This window comes from Microtus pennsylvanicus, chromosome 8, assembly GCF_037038515.1.
Source record: "Microtus pennsylvanicus isolate mMicPen1 chromosome 8, mMicPen1.hap1, whole genome shotgun sequence".
NCBI lineage: Eukaryota > Metazoa > Chordata > Mammalia > Rodentia > Cricetidae > Microtus > Microtus pennsylvanicus.
The window spans coordinates 33,929,021-33,955,813 of NC_134586.1; the positions used below are offsets into that span (position 1 = coordinate 33,929,021).

At 47.2% G+C, this 26,793-nt stretch overlaps 1 protein-coding gene across 4 annotated transcripts; it reads right to left on the bottom strand.

The window, feature by feature from the left end:
• Positions 1-1,627: 1,627 nt before the first annotated feature.
• On the bottom strand, positions 1,628-25,819 carry Cpne9 (copine family member 9). Of its 4 annotated transcripts, XM_075983221.1 has the most exons (20): positions 25,551-25,819; positions 24,992-25,032; positions 24,837-24,883; positions 24,644-24,747; positions 24,151-24,187; positions 23,666-23,742; positions 17,797-17,860; positions 17,581-17,684; positions 17,342-17,446; positions 14,627-14,668; positions 14,253-14,328; positions 14,115-14,168; positions 13,617-13,678; positions 13,207-13,253; positions 12,122-12,303; positions 11,760-11,887; positions 6,098-6,200; positions 5,043-5,100; positions 4,649-4,722; positions 1,628-2,022 (listed from the first exon to the last, which is right to left on the bottom strand). In XM_075983221.1, the coding sequence occupies exons 1-20, from the start codon at positions 25,616-25,618 to the stop codon at positions 1,837-1,839; spliced, it is 1,659 nt and encodes a 552-aa protein (XP_075839336.1). In that variant the 5' UTR covers positions 25,619-25,819; the 3' UTR covers positions 1,628-1,836. The 4 variants fall into 4 exon arrangements, with proteins under 4 accessions (XP_075839336.1, XP_075839337.1, XP_075839338.1 ...); XM_075983222.1 differs by lacking the exon at positions 6,098-6,200 and having other exon boundaries at positions 25,551-25,784; XM_075983223.1 differs by lacking the exon at positions 24,837-24,883 and having other exon boundaries at positions 25,551-25,773.
• Between the last annotated feature and the right edge of the window lie 974 nt (positions 25,820-26,793).

Sequence of the window (26,793 nt, forward strand, 5' to 3'; positions counted from 1 at the left end):
CCCTACAAAGCTACGGTGAAAGGGCGGGACTTAGGGAAGCAAGGGGCGGGGCTACGGACGTAGTGTGGGACGGAAAGGGGACGAGGCGGAGGGAAGGCGTGGCACCAGTAAGGGAACTGAGTTTGGGGAGGTTCCCGGTCCTTTACGGTAAAGCGGAGGAATTTAGATTGGCAGCGCTAGACAACGTGGTTACGGGTTGCTGATTGGAAGGCAGTGTCAAAACACACAGCCCATTGACTATGACTGACACTTTCAGTGTGAACGTGGTTAAGTTGCTGAGTTCTTCGGGTTCCTTATTTGTAAACCCGGAACTCGAAAATCCTACTGTCAATTCGTGGGGCTTTCAGAGAACTTGGGACGTCAGGGGTCATCATTGTTAAGCAGTGTTTGCAGTTTTGTCATTGAAGAGTATGAAAAAGTCTCCCAAAGTGCTAGGGTCCCTGAAAAGTTCAGTTTTATCTTCATGCAGGCTTGGTATTCAGCACCCTAAAGCTCACGTTTTCATATATCACGCCTCTCCCCCCAACAAATGCCAATAAAACTGGCACTCCAGGAATTTGTTTCTTGTTTAAATCGTGGGGTCTGGATTAAAACCGGAATTTCTTTTTTAAAAAGTGGCTTAGTGTAACTGAGTTATTAAATGGGGATAATATATAGTACCTTTTCCCCGGGGTTATGGTAAGGATTAAAACAGATGAGGTCTGTAAATCGCCTAACGGTATCTAATGTATAAGATTAGTATTTGCAAAACAAAAAAACACCTAGCTATTATACTCATCCAGAAAGTTCAAAATAAGCAGTAATCTCAGCATTCAAGAGGACTGTGATAGGAATGCCTGGACTGCCTGTGAGTTCCAGGTCAGGCTGGTCTACACAGCAAGAAGCTCTCTAAAAAAACAACAACCAGAATAAAGGAATAGAAGAGTTATATAGTTTTTTTCCCCCATTGTGCTGAAGGCTTTGCACATACAAGGCCAGGGATCTATCACTAACAGCTTTCTTCTTCTTCTTCTTCTTCTTCTTCTTCTTCTTCTTCTTCTTCTTCTTCTTCTTCTTCTTCTTCTTCTCCTCCTCCTCCTCCTCCTCCTCCTCCTCCTCCTTCTCCTCCTCCTCCTCCTTCTCCTCCTCCTTCCTCATCCTCTTCTTTTTTGAGACAAGGTTTCTCAGTGTAGCTCTGGCTGTCCTGAAACTTGCTCTGTAGACCAGGCTGGCCTCAAATTCAGATATCTCCTTGCCTTTGCCTCTTGAGTGCTGGGATTAAAGGTGTGTGACACCACTTTTTTTTCCATTAAAGACAAGGTCCAAATAAATTGCCTACACTGGCCTTGAACTTGTGATTACAGGCTTGTACCACTAGTCTGCATATTTTCTTAAAGCCAGCTCTTTTGGGGCGAAGAACCCCTATGAGAATCTGATGAAAGCTATGGGTCTCTCCTGAGGGAAAAAAAAATGTAAAAGTACACGCACAAAGTTTTAAAAACTGTTTGAAGTTTGACATAGAAGTGACTGGATCAGTGTGTTGGGATGGATGTTAACCTAGCTGAAGCTATCCTGGCTCCCTCCCTCTAGGTGAGGCCCCAGGCCCTGGGTCCCCTAGTCTCCCTCTCCAACACCCATGAGGCAGAGATGGAGTAAGATCAGCTTTATTATTGGCATGAGGCAGGTAGGTGGTGATCATGCCAGGCCTTTCTGTAGTCAGGGGGCAGAAAGCTTGTCAGCCAGCACTGATCAACCTAGCTGGCTCTTCTGGGGAGGTCCAGATCTCTCCCCAGGTGCCTTTAGCTTCCAGTGGGTGGGCAGGTAAGCAGACTGCTAAGCATTGGATGTGTGGAGTCCTCAGGGCTGCTCTGGGGCTGAGGCTGTGCTGGGGTTGGCCGGGGGTGGAGGCCGCGGCTGGATATCTCTGGTGCGCATGTAGGACAGCAGCTGCTCAGGAATCTCAGCCAGCACATCCTTGGCCAGTCGTGCCATGCTCAGCACCTGGTTCCCCGATCGGTCCACATAATCTCGGAAGGGAACAAACTGGGACAGACAAGAAAGGAGTTTTGAGTTCTGGCCAAGAGAGTGGGAAGCACTCAGGTTTCCTCTTTGATCCCTAACATCTCTTTCCAAGTATCACTGTTCTTCTCCCTTACTATTGAACTGTTTTCTACATCTGTTTTTTCCACCCACTCTATCCCTACCCCACTTTCTATTCACCCTCAATTCATTTTCATTGGACGTCACACAGCGCTGAAATTACTCTTGCTAATGTCATTAATAGCCCTGTAAGACTAAATCAGTGCAGTGGGTGATAATTTTCAGTCTTTGTCTTGCTGAGAGTCTCTTTAGCTTCCCTACACTTGAACGCCATCTTTCTGGCTACATCCCGCTTCTTTGTGTGGGGTGCTGGGGCTTTAACCCAGGATCTTGTGTATACAAGGCAAGCTCTCTACCATTGGACCACATTCGCAGCCCAAATCCCACGCCTGACAGCACACTCTTTTCTTCTACTTTTCTGGAAGCTGTACTCCATCTCAGCTCCCATTCCTTTGGGTCTTCCTGTGCTCGGAACTCATTCTCTCCCCTCCAGGGTCTCTCTATGTAGCCCTAGCTGCTCATTATGTAGACCAGGCTGGCTTCAGAGAGATCCACCTGCCTTTGCCTCCTGAGTGCTCGGAAAGAGTGAGTGGACCATGGGAGGGAGGGAAAGTTGTTGCAATTGGAAGGGGAGGAACAGTTTGCCTGGGAAAAGAAGGTAGGTAAAAGGAGGGAAAAGTAAAAAGGAGGAATTACCTCCTGGGGCCCCATATTTACCTTTATCCTTGGCTTCTTATTTTGTTTTGTTTCAAGATGATATCTCACTGTGTTGTGATCCTCCTGTCTCAGCCTCCTAACTAGTTAGGGCTGTAACCACTTTGCCTGGCCCTGACCCAGAACCACATGTTTAGTTGCTAACACTACTTCTTTATTCGGTTATCATAGATCCCCCAAGCTCAGTGTTACCAGATCTGAATACCAGATCGTCTTCCTCTATCCCCTCCTCTGGCTTCCCCCACCCAGTCAGTGGGACATCTCTCACTAGAAAACTAAGACTAATTCTTGAAGTTGCCATTCAATTCCTTATCACTGTCTTAACAAGTCATCAAGTCTTGTAACAGGTTCTTAAGTATCTTATTTTGTTTTGTTATTCTTTTGAGATAACCTAGGCTGGCATGGGATTCTTAGTCTTCCTCCCTTAGCCTTTGAATACAGGAATTACAGGTATACACACACACACACTTCCATGCACAGCTCTTAAACATTTTTCTTTTTTTCCAGCAGGGTTTCATACAGGCCCACGCTGGCCTTGAACTCACTGTATAGCAAAATGGCCTTGAAGTTTGAAAAATTATTTATAATTGTTATTATTATTTTATGTATTCAGTGTGCATGTGTGAATGCAGACATGAGTGTGCTACGGTGCACTTGTGGATGACAGAGGACAACTTTTAGAGTGGGTTCTCCCCTAACATGGGATCCCTAGAATCTAACCCACTTCATCAGGCTTGCTTAGCAAGTACATTTAATGCCCCCACCTCACTGACCTGACCTTGACTTCTTAGCCTTCTGTGTCCACCTCCTGAGTGCTGGGATTGCCGGCACATACTTGGTTTATGCAGTACTGGAGATCAAACCCAGGCCTCATGCACACTAGACAAGTACTCTACCAATGGAACTGCCTCCCAGCCTCTACACATCTTTAATTGGCTACTTCTGACCATGATCACTGTTCTGTCTCCACGCATCCCCAGTCATCCTTGCTGCTTGCTAGTGGATTCCTGGCTTTTCCCTGGCCCTACCACACCACACCACACCACAGGGCAACAGCCAGAGAAGTCCTTTTACAATGTAGTTTGAGCTGGACATGGTGGCAAACATCTATAATCTTAGCACTTAGGAGGCTGAAGCAGTAGGATTGCCATGAACTCTAGGCTAGCCAGGGCTACATAGGAAGTTCCTTATATAGTGAGGTTCTATCTAAAACAAAACAAAATGAAACAAACAATAAATACATGGATGGATACATAATTAAGAATGAATTCTGACCATCAAACCTCAGATATTCACCATGCCAGATCCTCCTGCTAGCCCGGTCTGAGCCTCTGGCAGGTCTTACATGCTCCTTCTCTGCCTGTGAAGCTGACACCTTCCTCAGGTTTCACCTGGATGTCCACATCACAGCCTCACAGAAGCCTTCCCTGACAACTGTTGCTGACAACAGCAGCATTTGCTTCTTGGTCTGTCTGTGTAATACTGGTCATCTCCACTAGAGGGCCGAGACTTGGCCCTCCTGGACCGACAACCTCAGAATAACAGCATCCCGCTTAATTCACCCTAAAAGAACTGTTCAGAACCTGGTGTGATGTTGCAGTACTGTAAATCCAGTACTCTGGAGGCTGAGGAAGGAGGATCAGGAGTTCCAGAACAGCTTGTGCTATCTAACAATATCTTGTCTCATAAGTAAAACAACAACAAACAAACGAAAAAAGGAACTTGCTCTTTGAGTGAGGAAGGTTTTAAAGAGTGAGGGGAGACAGGAAGTGACTAGGAAAGAGTAAGGGGAGTGGCTCCTTGGAAGCCTTTCCTTCCCCTTATTTCTCTTGGCTTTCACTACTCTCAGGGCTACCTGAACGATGTCCCGCTCTGCATAGCGTCCCCTGGAGGACACACGTACATCATCACCGTCCAGTTCTTCCATTGCTGCAGAATAGACAGGCAGGCATCATTGGATAGGTCTCTCAACTCCAACTCATTCTGCCCCTTCCCCATTAGAGCCCTTCAGAGTCCTCATGGGGAGAGCTGATGCTTGCACTCCACAGTGGTGTGGGATTGTTACCATTGTCCTTACTATGCTTTCCTTCCTGCATGTCCCATTGTGGGAAGGCAGAGAAAAGTGTTAACATCAGCAGCCATGTTTATGGAGAGGAAACATGTTTGAGTTCACCAAGGTGCCAATCTGTCTTGTCTGTGAGGAGGGCCTAATGCCTAGATCCCTCCTGTTCTCTCCAGTTCCTACTCACCCTCAAACATAGCAGGTCCAACGCCGACAATGATGATAGACATGGGCAGTGAGGAGGCCTGTGGGGAGAGCAGTGGCAGAGCAGTGACTGTGTGAGTCACGTGCTCCTGTGGGCAAAGATACTGATACTTTTGTTCCAGATTATCTCAGAATGCATAACAGGTGCTTTTGGGTAGAACATATAGCTAGCTGATTTATATCCATTATCTTGTTTGTATATTTGAGACAAAGTTTCACTCTGTAGTTCAGGCTGACCTTGAATATTTCCAGTATCATTTAAAAAAGGTTTTCCTGCCAGACATGGTAACATGTATAATCTTAATACACATGGGACTGAGGCAGCATGGGTTAAATAATGAATAAATAATGAATTCTAGGCTAGTCTGAGCTACAGTGTAAGACCCTATCATGAAAAAAAAAAAAAAACAAACCCTAATGACAGCAAAATAGCCACATTAGGCACAGTATATCATGCCTGTTCTCCAAGACTCAGGAGGGAGAGGCAGGAGGATCATGTAATTTCAAGAGCAGCTTGGTCTTTATAGCTAGTTCCAAGCCAGCTCGAGCTACATAGTCAGACCTGGACCCAAAACCAAACAAACAACCCTCTAAATCCAGCAAACCAACAAACAAAACTAGTAAGGCATGGTGGCTCACACCTATAGCCCCAGCACTTGGAAAGAGGCAGAAAGATTGCCATTATTCAGGATAGTCTAGGCTATATAGGGATCTATATAGTAAGACCCTGTCACAAAACAAAACTTAAAAGCAGATAAAAAAATAACATAAAAGGGGCTCTGCCCTCCCGGGACAAAGGGCAGGCATGCTTCTTAGCTGATTGTAAAAGACTAGCATTGCTTCAGTTCGTTTCCTTAGAGGGTTTATCTGGTGGCATCATGCTGGGACCTAGAGAGTCACAAGCAAGGGTTCTTTGTGCCCCAGGCATCTCTGAAACTGGCAGGTGAAGTTGTTAGGATACACATGGAGTAAACATCTCAGCCTCTTCACAATATGGACAGTGACCCTTCCCTCCCAGGCCTTCCTCCTCAGACTCACACTGACAATGGCCTCTTTGGTCTGTGTCATATCGGAGATGACGCCATCAGTGATAATGAGCAGAACGTAGTACTGGGAACCATCTGAAATCTTGGCTGCAGCCCTGCATGAGAGACCAAGGTATGCAGGGGCCACCAGAGAGTCCCTGCTTCTACAGCCACCATAAGAGTAGTAGCCACGATATGGGCTTCTGGATCCCACAGTCTTTGGACCTGACTGTGGCCCTTGCCTGTCATCTCTCCATTCTGTATCTAACTTTAAGATAGGGTCACTCTTGTAACCGAAGCAGACACTAACTAATCCTCCTACCTGCTTCCACCTCTTGTTTGCTGGATCACAGTAATGATTCACCAAGTGGATCAGCACCCTCTTTCCTCTCTCATCTATCTCTGAATCCAGAAAAGGACTTCAGACGTCCTCAGTCTACACACTTACTTTACCTGGCCCCCCAACCTCTGTCTCACATCCTAAGTGAACTGGAAACAACTGATCTGTGCTGCCAAATGCATTGTCCCTATTTACATGTGTATATGAATATTTAAATCAACTAAGTTAAACTAAATGAAAAACTCCATCATTAGTCACTCTAGTTACCTTTAAGGGCTCCCTTTCCATATGTGACTGCTGAATACTATATTGGCGAGCATAGATGTAGGTCACTTCCATCACTATAGGACATTTTCTTAGGCAGTGCTGGTGCTTGCCCTGGTCTCAGAAGATTGAGAAAGGCATGGTGACAGTGCAGAGTCAGATGCTTTTGCAGGTGTGCGAGGTCCAGAGTGGGTGTGGCTGCGGAAGGCCCTGTGCACTCCTGCATCCTAGCCCATGCTCATGGGAGGTCTGGCCTCGTGCTACCTTTTATCACATTGCTCATTCCATAGATAGTCACTGTAACCTGCTCTGTGTGGTAACAGAGGTAACAGAGCTTTGTGCTAAGCATGCACCCAGGAAGAATTTTGCTTGCTGTATATGCTTTTGTTTGTTTGTTTGTGTTTTTTTTTTGTATTGCTGTTTGAGACAGGGTCTCACCAGGTACGCCATCTGGCCTGAAACTCAGTTTGTAGATCCAACTGTCCTTGAACTCACAGAGATCTACCTGCCTCTAAAGGCTCAGACCATAACATCCACCCACTTTGCTATCTACTTAATAATAAACTTATTCCAAATCAAAAGTCTGGCTACTGTAGATCATTCTCTGGACTATACAGAATAGTTATATGGGCTGGCTTAGAACTACTGTATAGCCCAGGCTGGCTTCTAAACTCTCAACAATCCCATTGCCATGGACTCTTAGTTGCAGGGATTACAGGTGTACACCACCTCACCTAGCTTATCCTATTTTTAAAACGAGGAAGCTGAAGTTCAGAGACACTAAGCAGCAGTCTCCAGGGTAAAAGAAGCTGGTGAGCATGTGTGTCTGCCCTGGCCTGTCCTGCACACTTTCCCAAGTGATCACCTGTCTTCGTTACATCTGGGCACCCAGCATCTCCTAAACTTGTCACTTAGTGCTTTCGCAGGCTGTCAGCACTGCCAGGCTGACTAGCCCTCTGCTGATGAAGGCCAGCTTGCCCTGGAGACCTGGCTGAGCAGCCCTTGTGCTGTAACCTGTACTCCTATCTTCTAGGATGCAGCCCCATCCTTTGAGATAAGTGTTCTGCTTCTCCAAGAGGTTCTTCAAACCCTGAGGGTATTGAGGGGGATTTAAAAATGAATTGTCCTGTGTGTAGATGAAGCCAGTGAATCAAGTACACTCAAAGCTCTTTTTTTTTAAAAAAAAAAAAGTAATTAGAGCAAACACAGACACAATGGGAGAAGAATAGAAAGTTTGCATGCATTTGTAAGATGAAACACTGGACTTCAAAGTCCCTCACAGTCTGACTGCTTTCAGCTGTGCCCTCCATCTCCCCCCAACGCCCCCAGGGAATGCAGTGTCTTACTTTTGCCACCAGGCAACTTGCTAGAAATTTCTGGGGAGCTTTGCCTTACAGAAGTGATGATTTATTTATATTTCTGTCTCCTGCACCAAGGCGGGAGCTCCCGAGGGCAAGGACTAAATCCGATTCATCTGTGAGTCCCCAGTGCCCCAGCAGAGCACTGAGCACACAGCAGCTGCCCTTTGAATATTGGCAATGATAATAATAGGAACAGCAATAATTACTGTTATAGCACTTACCAAGGGCAAGCACTTTTGTGAGTGCTTGACGTATGCTAACGAGTCCTCATAACCATGCATTGTAAGTATTCTTAGCATTCTCATTTTACAGAGTGGTAAGAGAACTGACCAAAGCCACAAAGCCAGTGTATGACACTGTATGACCAATGTGCTGGATCTAATAGCTCAGTTGGTAGCTTGTCTAGCACACACTAGGCCGGGGGTTTGATCCCAACACCACATACATTGAGTGTAGTGGTGCACACCTGTAATCCCAACACTGGAAGGCAGAAAAGCAGAGGATCAGAAGGCTGCAGTCTGGGATACAGGAGACCCTGTCTTAGGGAGAGGGAGGGAGAGAGAGGGAGAGAAGGAGAGGGAGAGGAGTAAGAGTGGGCACTGATGTATTAACTCTACTCCAGAATCTACACTTTTGATAGAATCGTCCTTAAATGAATGTTTATTAAATAAATGAGTGAATGAGTCAGTGTAGTTGCCCAAGATAATATCTAAGAATTCTGTTTAATAACAATAACAGAAATGAACAGATTCCAAAATTTGTGTCAAAAATTGTTTGTGAAATATTATATGTGATTTGATTGTAACATGTTCCATCTTTTAGTTTTCCTTTATTGTTTGTTTTGAGAGAAGATTTCTCTGTGAGGTCCTAGCTAGCCTGGAACTCACTATGTGGACCAGGCTGATTCAAAATCACAGAGATCTGCCTGTCTCTGCTTTCCAGGTGCTGGGACTTAAGGTGTGTGCCACTATGCCCTGCTTTTATGTAAAACTTTCCCTGACCTTAATGTTTTCTGCAAGAATATTATGTTATTTTTACAATTAAAGTAACTAATATCCTCATTATACACCAGAAAGTAATCCAGTCTTCTATAGGGAATGGGAAGTTTACTAAAAAGCCTTTAACCATATGTTTTTGTTGTTACTTTTTTTTTTGTTGTTGAGATGAGGTCACTTGTAGCCCATGTTGTCCTTGAACTCACTTTGTAGCTTCAGAAGAACCTGAACTTCTAATCATTCTGACTCTTCTTCCCCGAGCTAGTTTATGGAATGCTGAGGATTGGACCCAGGGCTTCCTGCAGGCGAGGCAAGTTCTCTAACAACTGAGTACACCCACAACTTGCATTTATTGTCTTTCCCCCATTCTTTTACTTCCAAGCTTTCTGAGACTCATTGTTTTAGCTCGATTGCTTTAAAGATTTATTTAGGGGCTGGAGAGATGGCTCAGTGGTTAAGAGCACTGACTGCTCTTCCAGAGGTCCTGAGTTCAATTCCCAGCAACCACATGGTGGCTCACAACCATCTGTAATGGGGTCTGGTGCCCTCTTCTGACCTGCAGGCATACATGTAGACAGAATACTGTATACATAATAAATAAATATTTTTAAAAAGATTTATTTATTTGCTTGCTTGGTTATTTAATGTGGATGAGTGCTCTATCTGCATGTATGCCTTTATGCCAGAAGAGGGCATGAGATCCCACTATAGATTGTTGTGAGCCACCATGTGGTTGCTGGGAATTGAACTCAGGACCTCTGTAAGTGCTCTTAACTGCTGAGTCATTTCTCCAGACCCCTTAGCTAGATCTCTTTTATTCAGTGTGTAATGGTTAATTTGTCTTGTTTTTGAGACAGGATGTCTATGTGTAGCCCAGGCTGACCTTGAGTTTGAGGTCATCCTGCCTTGGCTCATAATTATAAGTGTGTGCCACCATTTCTGCATTTACTTCTTTTTAAAAAATATTTATTTATTTATTATGTATATAATATTCTGTCTGTGTGTATGCCTACAGGCCAGAAGAGGGCACCAGACCCCATTACAGATGGTTATGAGCCACCATGTAGTTGCTGCAAATTGAACTCAGGTCCTTTGGAAGAGCAGGTAATGCTCTTAACCTCTGAGCCATCTCTCCAGCCCCCTGCATTTACTTTTTTTTTGTTTTTTTTCTTCTGTTTGTTTTTTGAGACAGAGTTTCTCTGTGTAACAGTTCTGACTGTCTTGGAACCTGTTTTGTAGACCAGGCTGGCCTCAAACTCACAGAGATCTGCCTGTGTCTGCCTCCCAAGTGCTGGGATTAAAGGTGTGCGACACAACTGACTGGTTAATCTGGGTTTTCATTCATTGCTTGTGTTTATTCTGAAATTTTGCATAGTTTTAAATCTAATCTGTACCTTCTGTGGGTCAGATGCTATGCTGTTACCTCTTACATCATTATCTAATAACTTTTTTGCTACCTAACCTCATAATAACTCCACAAGTAAGCTAATATTACTGGGTATAGTGTTGCATGCCTGTCATGGCAGCACTTAGAAGGCTGGAGTAGGCTGATCGCTTGGACTCTATATGGGGATAGATATAGTGAGATCTTGTACCAAACACAGACAGACAAAAAGATGGTAGAGAGCTAGGCAATGGTGGCACATGCCTTTAATCCCAGCACTCAGAAGGCAAAGACAGGTGGATCTCTGTGAGTTTGAGGTCAACCTGGTCTACATAGTGAGTTTCAGGAAAACCAGGATTACATACTGAGACCCTGTCTTTAAAAAAAACAAACAAACCTAAAAGCAAACAAACAAACAAAAAGAGCCAGTGATGAGCTGAATGAACCCCCACAGGCTTATATATTTGAATGTTTATCATCAGGGAGTGGCTCTATTTGAAAGGACTTGAAAGATTGGAGGTGTGGCTTTGTTGGAGGAGGTGTGGCCTTGGAGGTGTGGCCTTGTTGGAGAAAATGTGTCACGGGGGTGGGCTTAGATGCTGCAAAAGCCCATACCAGGGCAAGCATGTCTCTCTGTGTGTCTATGGATTAAGATGTAGAAGTCTCAGCTACTTCTCCAGTACCATGTCCACCTGTGTGCTGCCACGCCATGCTCCCTGCCATGATGATAATGGACGACTTCTAGAACTATTATCAAGACCCCAATAAATGCTTGTTTTGGTAAGAGCTTCCTTGGTTATGGTCACAGCAATAGAACAGTGGCTAAGAGAGAGGCTAAGCTAGCTGGCATAGTAGTGTCACACCTACAATCCCAGCACTTAGGAGGTGGAGGCAGGAGGATCAGGAATTCAAGGGCAGCCTTGCCAACATAGCAAATTCCAGAACAGCCTGGCCTTTATGTGACCCTTTTTCAGAAAAGAAAATAAAAACAAAACAAGTTACTTAAGGTCACCTGGTTAGTGCCAGGTTGACAGCTATGTCTCGTAGCAAAGCTGGTGCCTTCACCACTGCCCCACAAGCTCTTCTTCTCTTTTAGACAAAGTCAAGGCCATCAAGACCACCTTGTGGCCTGGGATGTGGCTCTCAAGCAGCAGCTAAGGATGCTTCTTGATACTTTTTCTAAGCACAGGCAGAGTACCATCTTGGTACCAGGTCCTGGATCACTGTACACTGAATACTTCCCCTTCCCTCCAAAGTCTAAGTTTACTCAGTGTGTTTGCCTGTGTCTGGGTACAATCATTTCCCCCCTCACTGCCACCCAATCCTCTTACCTGGCCACCTGGTTGATGACAGGAGCGAAGTAGGTGGGCCCGTAGAGCTGTACTGTGCGCAGACTCTGGAAGTAACTCTCCAGCACGCCCTCAATACCTGCACAGTTGGGGTCCTCATCATTGTTATTCTGCCAAAAAAACATGAGGTTCAAGCCCAGTTAAGCCCACACAGAGGACACTCAGGGGCACTCTGATCCCAGCTCACTCCCACCCTAGACCCTTGCATGCTCTTCTCCACACTGCCCCATCTCCTTGTCCTGTCACCATGTCATAGGTCCTCCTTGGCTCTTGCCCTTCACAACATATTAACAGCAGTCATCCATCTGAGGGGCACTGAGTGTAGGCTCTGGCCCATACTGTACCAGGGGGAACTGGTGAGAGATCCGCCCCTCTGGGGGCAGCTTGGCTCCAAAGCCATAGGCTGGGAAGAGCTTGTCACTGTCGTAGTCCTGAATGATCTCTCCCACTGCCTTGAGGGCCATGGCATAGGCGCTGAGCTGGTAGGGACTCATGTAGTGTAGTGAGGTGGGCTGCAGGGGGTTCCCTGTAGAGACACAGGAGCTCAGACCTCACAGTCACCTGCTCGTCCTTGTATGTATCCACCCACCTCTACATATGGACTCCTCATTCTGTGTGTGACTCCATCATCTGTTCATATACCCCTCTTGAAACCCTCACTCGTTTCTCTATGTTTTATATGCTGTATTACACGCGCATCTGTCTACCCATGCATCCTCCAACCCATCTGCCAGGCAGCAAATTCAGTTTTCAACCTATTTACTCATTTCTATCCATCGGCTTTTATATCATCCTGTCTATCTACCCATCCATGCAGCCAGCCTCCTGCTCACCTGTCATTTCTCTTCCTTTCCATCTTTATGATATTCTGACTATTGAGCCATCTCTGTCTATTCCATTCTCTGTTCATATGGATCCATTCCCCTGCCAGACTCTCCTAGCTAATGCACTTACCTGTTACTTCCTTAACCTAAAACCACAGCTGTCTGCTATGCAGTCACACACACACCTTCATGCCCCTAGTGCACTCATTCGCAAATCCTTCTCCCTATGATTTATCCATTTATCTGTCCATTCATTAATCATTCACTACCTATTAATTTATCCTGGTAAGTACCTACCCACCAATCTGTTCATCCTCTCCTGATAACTCCATTTTCTCCCACGCTGTACATTTCCTCGCTGGCTAATAGAGCAAGCTAGCCTTTCAACCGTACCTGATTAGATACCCATCATATTCCTGTACCGTCTGCCTACCTTGGCACCCAGTACTTTCCCTCCATCACACCTGTCCAAGTGCCATCCTGGATTGGCTTTACATAGTGTAGCTTTTTGGGTAGTTAAAGTCTTCAACCAGGTAGGAATCTAGGCCAGTCTTTAAAGAATCCCTTAGACTCTGCCCATTCCCACAGTCTCACCCATGTCTCACCATTGGAAGCAGTGAAGTCAATAGCTACTGTGAAGTTCAACTGTGTCCTAGTGGAGAAGTAGATGGGTTGGTTACTGAGGGACCAATACCCACAACATCAGTATTTCCCAAGCATAAATCCATGTTAAATTGCAGATGGTAATCCAGGCAGTCTTGATGGCATCAACAAAGTACCAAATACTGCTGCTGCTACTGGTGGTGGTCCATACATCACACTTTGCAGAATTAAGGGATTATTTTCATGACTAGGGTATTGTGTGTAGTTTAATGTAAATAACATTATGGTCCTGAAATAAGAACTAAAATACCTACTTTACATAGGAGAAAAGTGAAATTCAGAGAAGCAAAGTTCAGTGGGCCCTGCCCATTCACAAGCGAGAGAACTCATTGCTGGCTTGGCCATGACTCACCCTCCTTTGATATAATCCACAAAAGTGAATTCTGAGTCCACAGAGAAGGAAAGGAGTGTCACCTGTGGAATACAAGAGGCAGCCCTGTCACTTTTGCAAGCACAGCTGAGGTGGCAAGAGAGGGAACCTAGTACAGCTTTGGAGAAAAGTGCATGATGGGACATGTGTGTCCACTCCTGCCCAGCTGCTCCCACCCTGCTTAGTCTCTGAAAGAGTAAAGGGAGAAGCTGTCAGGTGCATCCTGGGATTCCTAAAGCATTTTAAATTTGGAAATGCAACTAAGGGAACTTTTTTAATCCTGCAAAGTAGGGTAGGAAATTTTTCTGGGTGAGAAAACAACAACAACAACAAAAAAGTTCAGTGGTGTCACCTTATCCTCAGTGTTACTGTCCTAGATGACCTGTGCCCCTAGATGTCCTGCCTCCGTTATTTGTCAAGCATGTCACCACTGATTAAAAACAGAAGGACTGGGGAGGCCCGAGTCCAGGGAATACTTACGGTCCCCGAGTTGGTATATTTCTTCTTCTTGCATTTCTTCCGAGGGTTAAGTACCTGAGTATTGGATGGTCACAGTGACAATTATACTCAGCTGCCCAGGACAGAGCACTTGGCAAAATAACAGGGCCATGCCCTCACCTCATACACTGTGAACTGATTCTGGGCTTTGCTCAACTCCCGGTAGCTGGTTGTGAACTCGCCGATGAAATCATGGCTGCAATGAAGCCATGGGTGGGTAAGCAGCAGCTGCTGGTACTGAGCCAGAGCAGAACCCTAGAGCTTTTATTGCCTGAGTTCCTAACTTGGGCTACAGGACAGTGGGGGTGAGGCTAGATGGGGAAGAAAAAGCTGGAAGACAGTGTACTAGAGAGCTATCTAGCAGATCAGCTGTGTGTCTGCCTTCCTCCTTCCGGCTCCCAGAGCTGCTTTGAGGTTCCTAGTGAATATACCACATGGTCCAGGAACTGCTCCAGTGAGCACAGGAGAAAGAGCACACCAGCTCATGCACCTACCTTCCATCTCGGTCCCAGTCATACACGTCAATCTTCACTGTTCTGAAATGCACATGATAAATCCAGACATGGGCTGTGTGTACATGCCAAACCCCAGGACACCCCAGCCACTTCCCCCATCCATCTGTCCTTCTGTCGGCTGCTCATTTTCAACCTTCCACCTTTCATTCAGCTCATGCACATACCTGACCTTGTTACTACTGTTGTTATGGAAAACACACATATACACATACACACACACCACACACCACATACATCAAACACCACACACACACACCACACATCAAACACCACACATGCATCACACACACCATACACACATCACACACACACCACACACATACCACACACACACCACACACATCATACAAACCACACACACACCACACACACCACACACACACATCACACACACATACCACATACACCACACACACCACATACATCAAACACCACACACACACACCACACATCAAACACCACACATGCATCACACACACACCACACACATACCACACACACACCACACACACACATCACACACACATACCACATACACCACACACACCACATACATCAAACACCACACACACACACCACACATCAAACACCACACATGCATCACACACACCATACACACATCACACACACACCACACACATACCACACACACACCACACACATCATACAAACCACACACACACCACACACACCACACACACACATCACACACACATACCACATACACCACACACACCACACACATCACACACACACACCACACACATCATACAAACCACACACACACCACACACACCACACACACACATCACACACACATACCACATACACCACACACACCACACATCAAACACCACACACGCATCACACACACACCACACACATACCACACACACACCACACACATCATACAAACCACACACACACCACACACACACATCACACACACATACCACATACACCACACACACCACACACATCACACACACCACACCACAAACACACCACACACATACCACATCATACACACATCACACCATACACACCACACACATACCACATCATACACACATCACACCATACACACCACACACACATCACACCATATACACCACACACATACATACCACACCACACACACAGACCACTCACACACACCACACACACACATTACACACATACACACCACACATACACACTGCACATACACACCACACACACCACACACACATCACACCGTACACACACCACACAACATCACACACACATACACATCACACCACACAACCACACACACACCACATATCGTACACACACCACACACATATACACCACACACATACCACACCACACACACATACACCACACACACACCATATACACCACACACACAGACCACTCACACACACCACACACATACATCACACACATCACACACACCACACACATACCACACACATCATACACACCAAACATACCCACACACCACACACACATACACACACACACCATACACACCCCACACACCCCACACGTATTTGCCATTTGAATCTCCCTTTACTCCGGGCAGTCTCATTTAATGTAACAAATATTCTCTGTATGTACTATTGTTTGTGGTTTTTATAAGAAAGTTGCTATATATTCTCCCCCTACTCCTCACCCCAGAAATTTAAGTACCTTGGCTAAGATTTCATAGCTAGGAAGTTACTGAGCTGATATCCTGATCAGCTATCCAGATATCCTGTTTTCAAAGAACTTAACCTACCCTCACTTCATCTTTTTCTCCCTTTCTTCTGGAACTTCCTTCTTTCCTTCAACAACCTTGCTATATAGCCCAGGCTAACCTTAAATTCGAGATCCTTTTGCCTCAACCTCCTGAGTCCTGAGGTTACAAACATGTGTCACCACTCCTGGATTCAAAGACTCTGCCCCCTGTCTCACACATCTATTAAGTTCAATCCTTCAAACTATGTAGCCATCTGTTCACTCATATACAATACAATTACCTGTTAATCTACCCCTTTATTCACCCACCAAACCATACAACCCACCATTCACCAACTCTAATACATACAAGCACCCACCTGTCTATCTACTCAAATAAATACCCAACCATATTAACTTCTGTCCATTCATTTGCATAAGCAGCCATTCAGGTGCCCTATTCACCCACCAGTCTTTGTACCACCCACTCAGTAGTTCCTTTGGGTCAGCCACCTCCTTTACGCACATCCATCAGCTGATTCATCCACTAATCATCTATTCATCCATCCATGATTCATCTGTCTGGCCATCAATGCACTTGTCATTCTACCTGTCCTTTTCTATTCTACTTGGTTTTCCATTCATGCGTCTGCCGCTCGCAGCCATTCATCAACTCTTACATGCTCGTCTATCACATCTCCATTTGTTAATTGCCCATCTTCTCTCTGTCTGCTGATATACCTACCAGTCGAATTTTCTGTTCATTTTCTATGCTTTCATCATCTTCTCCTCTACCCACCCACCACCCCTTTATACACGCATTCACAGTTTCTCCACACACCCAGCCATTCCCAGTTTAGCCGCCCCTCTGACCATCTATCCTTCACCTACTAGTCCTCACTCTGGGACTCAGAAACCTCATCCTTTTTTTCAGAGGGAGCCTCACTCATGTCCTGGTCCCCTGAAAGAGCAGCTGATACTGAGTCAGACCTGTCATAGTCTCCATTGCAGAGCGCCCGCACAGGGATGCTGAAGGGCTGCCATACTGGGTTCAGTGTGTTTTTCACAACCTCTGTCTTGTGGCAGATGGTGAACCTGGAGGGAGGCAGGGAACTGGAAATTTCCTTGGAGTGGCACCGAGACCACTACCTACAGAGGATCCCAAGATTTCCCACTCTTTTAAGCATGAACCTCATTCCTAGCCTCAGTGCTTTATGGGGGTGACTCACGTGCCATCCTCATTGCTTCTGTAGAACACAAGGAAAGGGTCTGACTTCCCAAAGAAGTCCTTTTTGTCCAGCTTGTTTGCACACAGTTGCATGGTTGCAATGTCCTAAGGATTGATAGAGGGGGTTGTTGAGACCCAGCTAGTCTGGAGCCTTCAGCTGGTTGAGGGAGTCTGGGAAATGAAGGAGTCTGTGGTCTAGCATGTGGTCCTCACTGACCCGACAGTTGCTGAGCTCTTCAGCAGTCAGCAGTATGGTTCCACACTTCTTGCCCGGCACACCCCTGGAAGCAGAAAAGGCCCCTTACAGAGAGAAGGGAGAGTTGAGGTGATCAGTCTGGGTTTCTGTGGGCCAGTTTTCTATTTGCTGACAGTCCCCTAAGTATGCCCCACTTCTATTCTGAGTAGCTCCTGGTGGGAAAAGGCCTGCTTTGATTTGCTGCAAACTGGCCGAGGGGGCATCACATTAACAGCAGTGTGGCAAAGGCATGTAGTAGACTGCGGGTGTGTGCCATTGTTTCTAAGCTGCTGGACTCCTGGAGGGTATTGTTTCTCTCTATGAAATGGGGGTGGCAGGCAGCTGTAAAAGGATCTGAACAAGTGCCTGGAAGGCAAGTGATTTGTAAGCCTTGTGCATGTGAAGGGCGCATTCTTCAAACAGCCCTGACTGCCTATCCCAGGCCAAACACTGTCCTAGATTGGGAGGGGCCAGTGGGCACTCAGCAGATATGCCAGACTCTGCTCTCGGGGAGCTTCTAGGGTGTGGCCTGCTAGATGCTATAGACAGTGGAGTGTTATGGACAGTTCTGAATGAGAAGAGGAATTTCTGTTTACGCCAAGATGCAAAATCTTGCTTTGCCTTTTGAAGATGGGAGGTAAGATTCAGGAAGCCAGAGAAGGGGGATCAAAACGTTGAGGCTAGCCTAGGCTGCTTAAGTCAGACTCTGTCTCAACAAACAAAACATAACTGGACATGAAGCACATGCCTATAATTCTAGCACATGTGAAGTTAAGGCAGGAGGATTGCTGTGAGCCTGGTGCTAGCCTGGGATACACAGTGTGTTCTAGGTCAGCTTAGGATACATAGCAAGACCATGCCTCAAAGCAAAAGACCAAACTGCAAGCAGTAACAACCCTATCTCTACTCCCCAAACAACAAAGGACTTAAAATGAAAAAGACAAAAGAAGCTTTATTCTTTCCTGGCCCCCCAAAGGGACATTTCCCTGTGCACAAAGAGTGGATCCAGGGATCCTCATTCCTGATTTGCCTGGGTCCTTAAGCATTAAGGGACCCTGTGATAGAGGCCTGTGAATCATGATTCCCTAAGGGATTCAGAGTGTTCAGGGAAGCTAGTCCAAGAATCCCCAGGACTGGCAAAGTGAGTTAGTAGGTAAAGGGATGGAGGTACTTGCTACCCAGTCTGCCAACCTGAGTTTGATTCCTAGGACATGCCTGGTGGAAGAAGGGGACCAACTCCCACAAGTTTTCCTCTGACCTCTGTGGCACATGTATGCCTGCCCCCTTACAAATAAGGAGCCGAGTGATGGTGGCACACGTCTTTAATCCCAGCACTCAGGAGTCAGAGGCAGGCAGATTTCTGTGAGTTTGAGGCCAGCCTGGTCTACAGAGTAAGTTCCAGGATAGGCTCCAAAGCTATACAGAGAAACCTTGTCTCAAAAAACCAAACCAAAACAAACAAAAAACAAAACAAAAAACCCAGAAAAACAAAACAAAAAAAATAAAAAATAAAAAAGGAGAGTTGTGGGTTCAAGTCCTGGCCCTAACTTGTTGTGTGACTTCCCCATTTTTAAAGTGAGAGAGCTCAGCTGGGCATGACAGCCACACCTACAACATCAGTAACTCAGGAGCCAGCAGGAGGATCTTCTAGGTTTGCAGCCAGCTTGGTCTACAAAGCAAGTTTTAGGGCAGCCAAAACTACATAAAAACCTCATCTCAGGGCTGGATGGCCGGGCGATGGTGGCGCATGCCTTTAATTCCAGCACTCAGGAGGCAGAGGCAGGTGGATCTCTGTGAGTTCGAGACCAGCCTGGTCTACAGAGCTAGTTCCAGGACAGGCTCCAAAGCCACAAAGAAACCCTGTCTCGAAAAACAAAAACAAACAAACAAAAAAAAAAACACCAAAAACCAAAAACCTCATCTCAGGGCTGGAGAGATGGCTCAGCGGTTAAGAGCACTGGCTGCTCTCCTAGAGGATCCGGGTTCAATTCCCAGCACCCACATGGTAGCTCACAACTGCCTATGACTCCAGTTCCAGGTGATCTGACACCCTAACACCAATGTACGTTGAATAAAATTACAAAACCTTTGTCTCATAAAAAATAATAATAATAAAATGTGATGTAGTGATACATGCCTGCAGTCTTAGCATTTGGGAGACTGAGGCAGCAGGATAAGAAATTAAGGCCAATCTCCTCTACAAAGAGACTTCAAGGTCAGCCTGGACTTGGAGAAACAAACAAACAAATCAAAATAAAATAAAATGAACTGTTTCAGCTGGGCATGGTGATGTATGACTTTAATCCCAGCACTGGGAGACAGAGACAGGTGGATCTCTGAGTTTAAGGCTAACCTAGTCTACAGAGTGAGTGGCAGGAGGACAGCCAGGGCTACACAGAGAAACCTTGTCTCAAATAACAACGATGACAAAATTAAGGATAATAAACAAATAAAAAGAATTGCTTTTTTAGTTCCTTGTGTGTGTGTGTGTTTGATACAGGGTTTCTCTGTGTAGCCCTGGCCATCCTGGAAATCACTCTGTAGAGGCTGGCCTCAGTGATCTACCTGTCTCTGCCTCTTGAATCCGGGGATTAAAGGTGTGTGCCACCACCTCCCGGCTACCTTTTTTAGTTCCTTCAAATCCTGACCCTGCTAACTTTAACAGATGGTGTGTACTGTGGATGGAGCTGTACCCAGCACGGTGAACCACCAGCTGTTGACTGCATCACCTTGTGTCCTCGTCACACTCTCCTTGGCCTCTCACCCAGGGTGAACTGCAGCCTCCTTCCCAGCACTGCTCTGACTTTAATATACTAATTTGCAGAACTGCAGCCCTGTTTAACTCCAAATCTATCTAACTCTTACTGCACACACAGTAGAGCATGGCCACATGATCTAACCAGTCTCCATTTCAGACACATGGCCACAAACCTCAGGTTCATCCTTATCACTGCGCAGTGACCCTACCAAGCACGCATGGCCTCTCTCTCCAGTTCTGTCACACAGAAGAGTCACTCTTCTCCCCTCAAGCATCAGGGCCTCCTCCCATCCTCTCTCAGCCAGTGACCTGGTTTCCCACTTGCTGACAAAACTGAAGCAACCAGAAGAGATGGTCCACCCACCGCCATGCTACCCTGCCACCAGCATCATCACCCACATGGCTGAGCCTTCCTACAGCTGCTATAAATGAGCTGTCACGTGACTCTTCACCCTCTGCTAGCTACTATCCTACCATCCGCTCTTAGTCTGCATGAGGACACCAGCGATGCTCTCCTTCTTTTTCTTTGAGATTCTTTATAGCTAAGGATTACTTGGAACTCACTATGTAGACCAGGATGGCCTCAAACTCATGGCAGTCCTCCTGTTCTTGAGAGCTAGGGTTATAAGCACGAGCTGCCACACCTGCCTGGCTTCCCCTTCCGTTTACTCCACCAGCATCTCAGTCTCTACTGGCCCAGGCACTTCAAATTACAAATGTGGTGAGATTTTTCTCATGTCACAAACTACAAACCTAAATATTGGTACAAGGATAATACAATGAAGCCCATTACTCTGCATGCTAATTTAAAAACAATTTAAAAAATTAAAAATCTCTTTTCTCTTGAAAGGTTCTCATGATGTAGCCCAGGCTGATCTTGAACCTCAAAACTTGCCTCAGCCTCCTAAGTGCTGGGATTACTAGGATCTTAAAACTTGGAATCTAAGCCAGGCGGTGCTGGTGCACACTTTTAATCCTAGCCCTTGGGAGGCAGAGGCAGGTGGATCTCAGTGAGTTTGAGGCCAGCCAGGACAAGTTCCAGGACAGGTAGGGCTACATAGAGCATCATTTTACATTGTGTGTGACTTGTGGGATTTGGTTTTCTCCTTCTATCATGTAGGTCATCAAGTATAGTGGCAAACGTTTTTAGCCACTGAACCGTGTCACCAGCCCTGTAAATCTATTCCTAACCCCAGGTCTGCTATATACACATCTCTTTTTCTCCCTTTATAGCAAAAACTCCTTGAAATTTCTCTGGCTCCTATGCCCCCTTTCCACCTTCTAAAACTCTCTAGCCTCTACCTCCTCTTGTCAGCCAGCAGTGATATAAAGGTAATTTCCAATTCTTATTTTATTTGAGCTGCAGCAACATTAAGTGTGGTTGGTTCCCTCTCTACTTTCTCCCCTTTCTTCTTTTATTGTGTTGGGATCAAACTCAGGCCCACATGCATATTAAGGATATGGTCTACCACTGAGCTACACTCCAGTACCTTTCTTCAAAAAAAAAAAATAAAAACTTTATTTTTTTGCAATGTGAGCCTGGGAATCTGATCTTAAAACTTCGAATCTATGCCAGGTGGTAGTGGTGCACGCCTTTAATCCCAGCACTTGGAAGGCAGAGGCAGGCAAATCTCTGTGAGTTCGAGGCCAGCCTGGTCTACAAAGTGAGTTCCAGGATATCTACGGCTGCATAGAGAAACCCTGTCTCAAGAAAAACAAAACAAAACAACAAAAACCAAAAACCAAACAAACCAACCAACCAAACAACAACAAAAAAAAAAAACCTCTGGAATCTAATAGAACACGAGTCCATGCTGAATCAGTCCCTCCAAACTGGCTCAGATTTTCTCTCTGCCTCTGTTTCTCTCTCTCTCTCTGACAAGACAAAGTTTCACTGTGTAGCACAGCCTGGCCTGCAGCTCACTATGTTACCTAAGCAGGTCTCCAATTTGTGGCAACCTGCCTGCCTCAGCATCCTGAGTGCTGGGATTACAGGGGTGGGCCAGCATGCATGGCAGTATACTCATTTTAAAACCAAAACCCCAAACAAATCATTTCAATTGGTAGCACAGTTTCATCTTTCCTGCTGCCCAGGTGGGATGCAGGCCCTGGCCTCTTTCCTTTCCTTCCTGTATTTCATGGGTTTTGGATCTGTTGGCTCCCCCTTCAGAGTACATCCAGAATCTGACCAGCTACCCATCCACTGTATTTCCTCCCTGGAGTACAATGGCTGCTTTCTGATTGCCATCTGCTTCCGTCTTTGTCCGCATAGGGTTAATTCTTAACCCAGTGGTCAGCATAGTTAGGTGACGGCACTCCTCATGCTCAGAACCTCACATAGACTCGGATCTCAGAGTGAAAGCTAAAAGGGCCTGACTGGGAACTTCCTAATCTGCCTCCTGCCCTGTCCCTCTCTTGGCTCCACCCACACTGGCCAGTTTGCTCTGATGTAGGTTGATTAGGCTTGTTTCCTCTATGTCTACAGAACTCACTCTTCACCTTCAGGTACTGTTCCAGGGTTACTAGCCTTCCAGCTGTCCAAATGACTGAAGATGATGTCTCCTGCACCAGCTCTCCTGCACCCCTCTTCTTTGATCCCTCTCTCCATATATTGTTTACTATGTCTACTGTCTGTTTTGCACTCATTTCCACCTCCTCCCTCCAACTAGTTTGGCTCACTTTTGCAACTTTAGCCCATTAAACAGTGGGAGACAGCGGCTTGTCCAGGGGCAGAATCTGGGGGTCCTCAAGCAGGGCAAGGCTTTGGGACACGGCTAATGCACAGTCTAGTGAGCACCCGGGTACAGTGGCAAGACCTGAGGATTTGATCTATTCCAGGAAGCTTCCCGATGGAGTAGGGCTTGGGAGAAAGTTTTAAAGATCGAATCAAACTTAGAAAAAGAATGAAGAGGAAAGAGGTCCAGCCTGAGATTGATTTGAACAGGTCCAACTTTCTACAGGAGTAAGGGAGCTAGGCAAAGCTCCTGTTGGGACACTCTCTGCAGTCCCACCAGCCATTCTGCCAGCAGTCTTGCTGGAAGGGTGAACTCAGAGAGACCCTCCCTCCCCTGGAACCTTTTCCCTTCAGCTCACGTAAGAGGTCGTTCCACTCGACTGCCCTGGCCTCCAATCACTTCTCCAAGGGCCAGAAACGCTTGTCCCAAGAAGTCCTGTGCCAAGATAGGGAGTCAGCCAGATGGGGGGGGCACTGAGTGCCAACCAAGCCCACCCGGTGATGCTGCTGCTCTTGACCAAGATAACTCTGAAGTGCAGGTGACAGAGGGCCATTGCCAGGGCCAAAGCCCCACATGTTTTCTGCTTCTTGATGAGCTCCCAATCAAATTCTTACCTTCTGCAGGTTCCAGGAGGTAGGCAGGGAAGGAAGAACAGCAGTGAATAAGGCTGGAGGAGACCAGGGGAGGAGCTAGGGTTGGGGTTGGCGGGAGGGAGGTCAGAGAGGCCAGGACCTAAGAAGGGCTGGTGTGTTGGTGGAGGATGATGGGAGGGGGAGAGGGAAGTCCGTTGACAGGTTAGCCTCTCTGTGTGCCCAGGCAACATGCCAGTTGCTGCAGGCTTACCGGTTTGGAGATGTTGGCTTTGGAGTCAACGTTGTACCTGGAAAAGAGAGTGGAACCGGTGTGGGGTGGGGATGGGTGAGAGAAAGTCTGGAAGAGGTTAGGTTCAGTCTTGGTTAAAATTGTAGGTGAAAAGAGGGGCAGTAGACCCCAGTTGAGCCTGGGTCTGGTTTGGGACCTGTGTGAAAGGGTCGAGAGGGTCACGCCTGGGGTGAAGCCAAGGTGGAGGCTTGGTGGGGGAGGGGGCCCAAGGTCAAGGTGGAGCTAAATTAGGTCAGGCTTGGGCAGGAACTGGATGGATCCTTTCTAAGGCGGAGCCAACCTGGGTGTGGGGGCGGAGTTAAGACCAGAGTGATGCCCTTTGGCGAGGGTCCTGGGCCTGGGGGAGGAGCCAGGTAGGAAGGTGGGGATGGGGGTGGGGACCAGGCAGAATTCTGAACTGATCCAGGTTTGGGAGGAGGGGCGGTAGACCAAGACAGGATTCTAGCAGCCTCACACATCGAAGCGGAGATTCTGCTTTTCTTCAAAGAAATAGTCGAGGACGAATTTGCGCACGAAGTCTGGGTTCAGAGTGTTGTCAATCACCTCCGTTCGTCCGAACTGGGCGGGGGGACGGAGGATGAGCACGGGCAGCCGGGCTGGAGGTTCCCGGGAGCGGCCCTGAGCTAGGCTGGGACTCTGGGACTCACCTCCCGCCACTCCTGGCTGGCCCGGCTCTGCGTGTGAAGCACCACCACTGCGGGTGGGGGCAGGGGAGGGAAGCTCGTCAGGTCGGCCCGCACCCCTTACCGCCCCACCCGCTCCTACACCCCGGGTTCCTCCTCCAGGCCCTGGAGCCGCTTACTGGGGTCCGACTTGGAGAAGGTGTCCAGGTCTAGTAGATTTCTAGAGAAAAGCAACAAACAGATGGACAGAGGGCTACATCATTCTGCAGCCCACCACCTTGATTGACACAGTCCTAAACTAGGCATCTGGAAGAGACATGGGGTTTAAATCGTACTCCCTCCCTATCACTATCCCCAGTGAGTGTTGGGGTCCACACTGTCAGCATTCGGGACAACACCAGAAATCTCTGCCAATTGGCTGCATATATGCTCATATTGTCTCCAAGGGTCCAGGAAGGCGGTTCGCCCCAGAACTTTGGCCCCTTGTGGTCTAGCTCTTAAGAAATCCCTGCAGCCCACCTTTTGAGCTGGTAGGCTTGAGCCCGCTTTTATAGGGTGGGGCTGCCCAGGGAGACCTCCCCCCCCATCCTGTCAGTGACTCCCGCCTTCAGCCTTGGTTCTGTTTCCCGCTTGTGGTGGCCCCCTCTGTGGTCTAGCCCCCTGCCCACACCGAGCCTACAGCTGTGTGGGGCTGGGGCATTGCCAGTACTTAAGCCCTCCCTAGCATGGCCCGCTCACCGGCACGACACAGTAATTTCAATCTTGGTGGCCGGGACGTTGCGCTCCGAGGCTCCGCTGAGAGACATGGCTGGTCCAGTGGCCAAAGTCGCGGGGGTGGGGGTGGGGGTTGGCTGCGAGACCCCAGCTACCTGAGCTAGGGGTGAGGACGGCCCATGTGCCAAGGCAGCGGTGCTCTCTCCAGCCCTGTGTGCGCTCCGCTGCTCGCGCCCTGACAGTGGCCGCTGGCAGCAGCGGCTCCAGATGGCAGCACAGCCCCGCCCGGCCCTGCAGGCGGCCCCCGCCCCATTGGAGCAGCCAGGAGCTGGTTGGAAACCTCACCCAGACCCCAGCTCTGACCTACACTTCCTCTGGAGCCACCTCGGGAGTGCTGAAAAGCTCAGTACTATCCATGGTCCTGAAACATTTGTGGTGGCACGTAGGAGTTGGTCACCTCCGTTTCTTAGGGGCTCTCAACATCCTTTCCCTCTTCCTGGCTCACCTTCCTCTCTGGAAGATTCATTATCCCCTTAATATCCATGTGACCTTGAGCAAGTTATTCAGTATTAGTGGTTAAGGCCCTAATAGCAGTTCCTGGGGTACTATTGGGGTATTTTAATAGGCTTGGTAACTTGTGGGTATTCACACTGATGGCCTGTCAGATGAGGGCTCTGGGGACATAGCTCATTGGACAGCACTGTCTACTGTATGCAAAGCCCTGGTTTCCATCCCAGGACAGGTGTGAGAGGATCAGTGAATGGTGAAGGACTCTATGAAATCCTTAGCTTGATGCCATTGAAATTTGACACTCATAAAGCAGACCCCCCAGTCTGGTGGTGCTGGTGCAATGCCTTTATTCCAGCACTAGGGAGGTAGAGGCAGGGAGATCTGAGTTCAAGGCCAGCCTAGTCTACAGAGCGAGTTCCAGGATAGACTCCAAAAGCTATACTGAGAAATCCTTTCTCGAAAAACAATCTTCCCCTCCGAAAAACCCAGACTCCCCTCCCCTCCATGTGTGTCCACTGCTGCCTCCGTAGCCCAAAAGCCTGTCCCTCTATTAATTAGCCCAGATCTTTCATCCCAGGACAGTTGCTTCAGAACCTGCTAAAGATGGAAAGTCCACATTCAGAGTCGGTGAGGAGCCCCAGCACCTACACAGATGAATAGTGGCTGTCACCAAGCTCACTCAGGCTTGTTGACCCATCTCCCATCTCAGGTTTATGAATTCATATGCTTCTCTTTATTGCTTGAGTTGACTGATGGG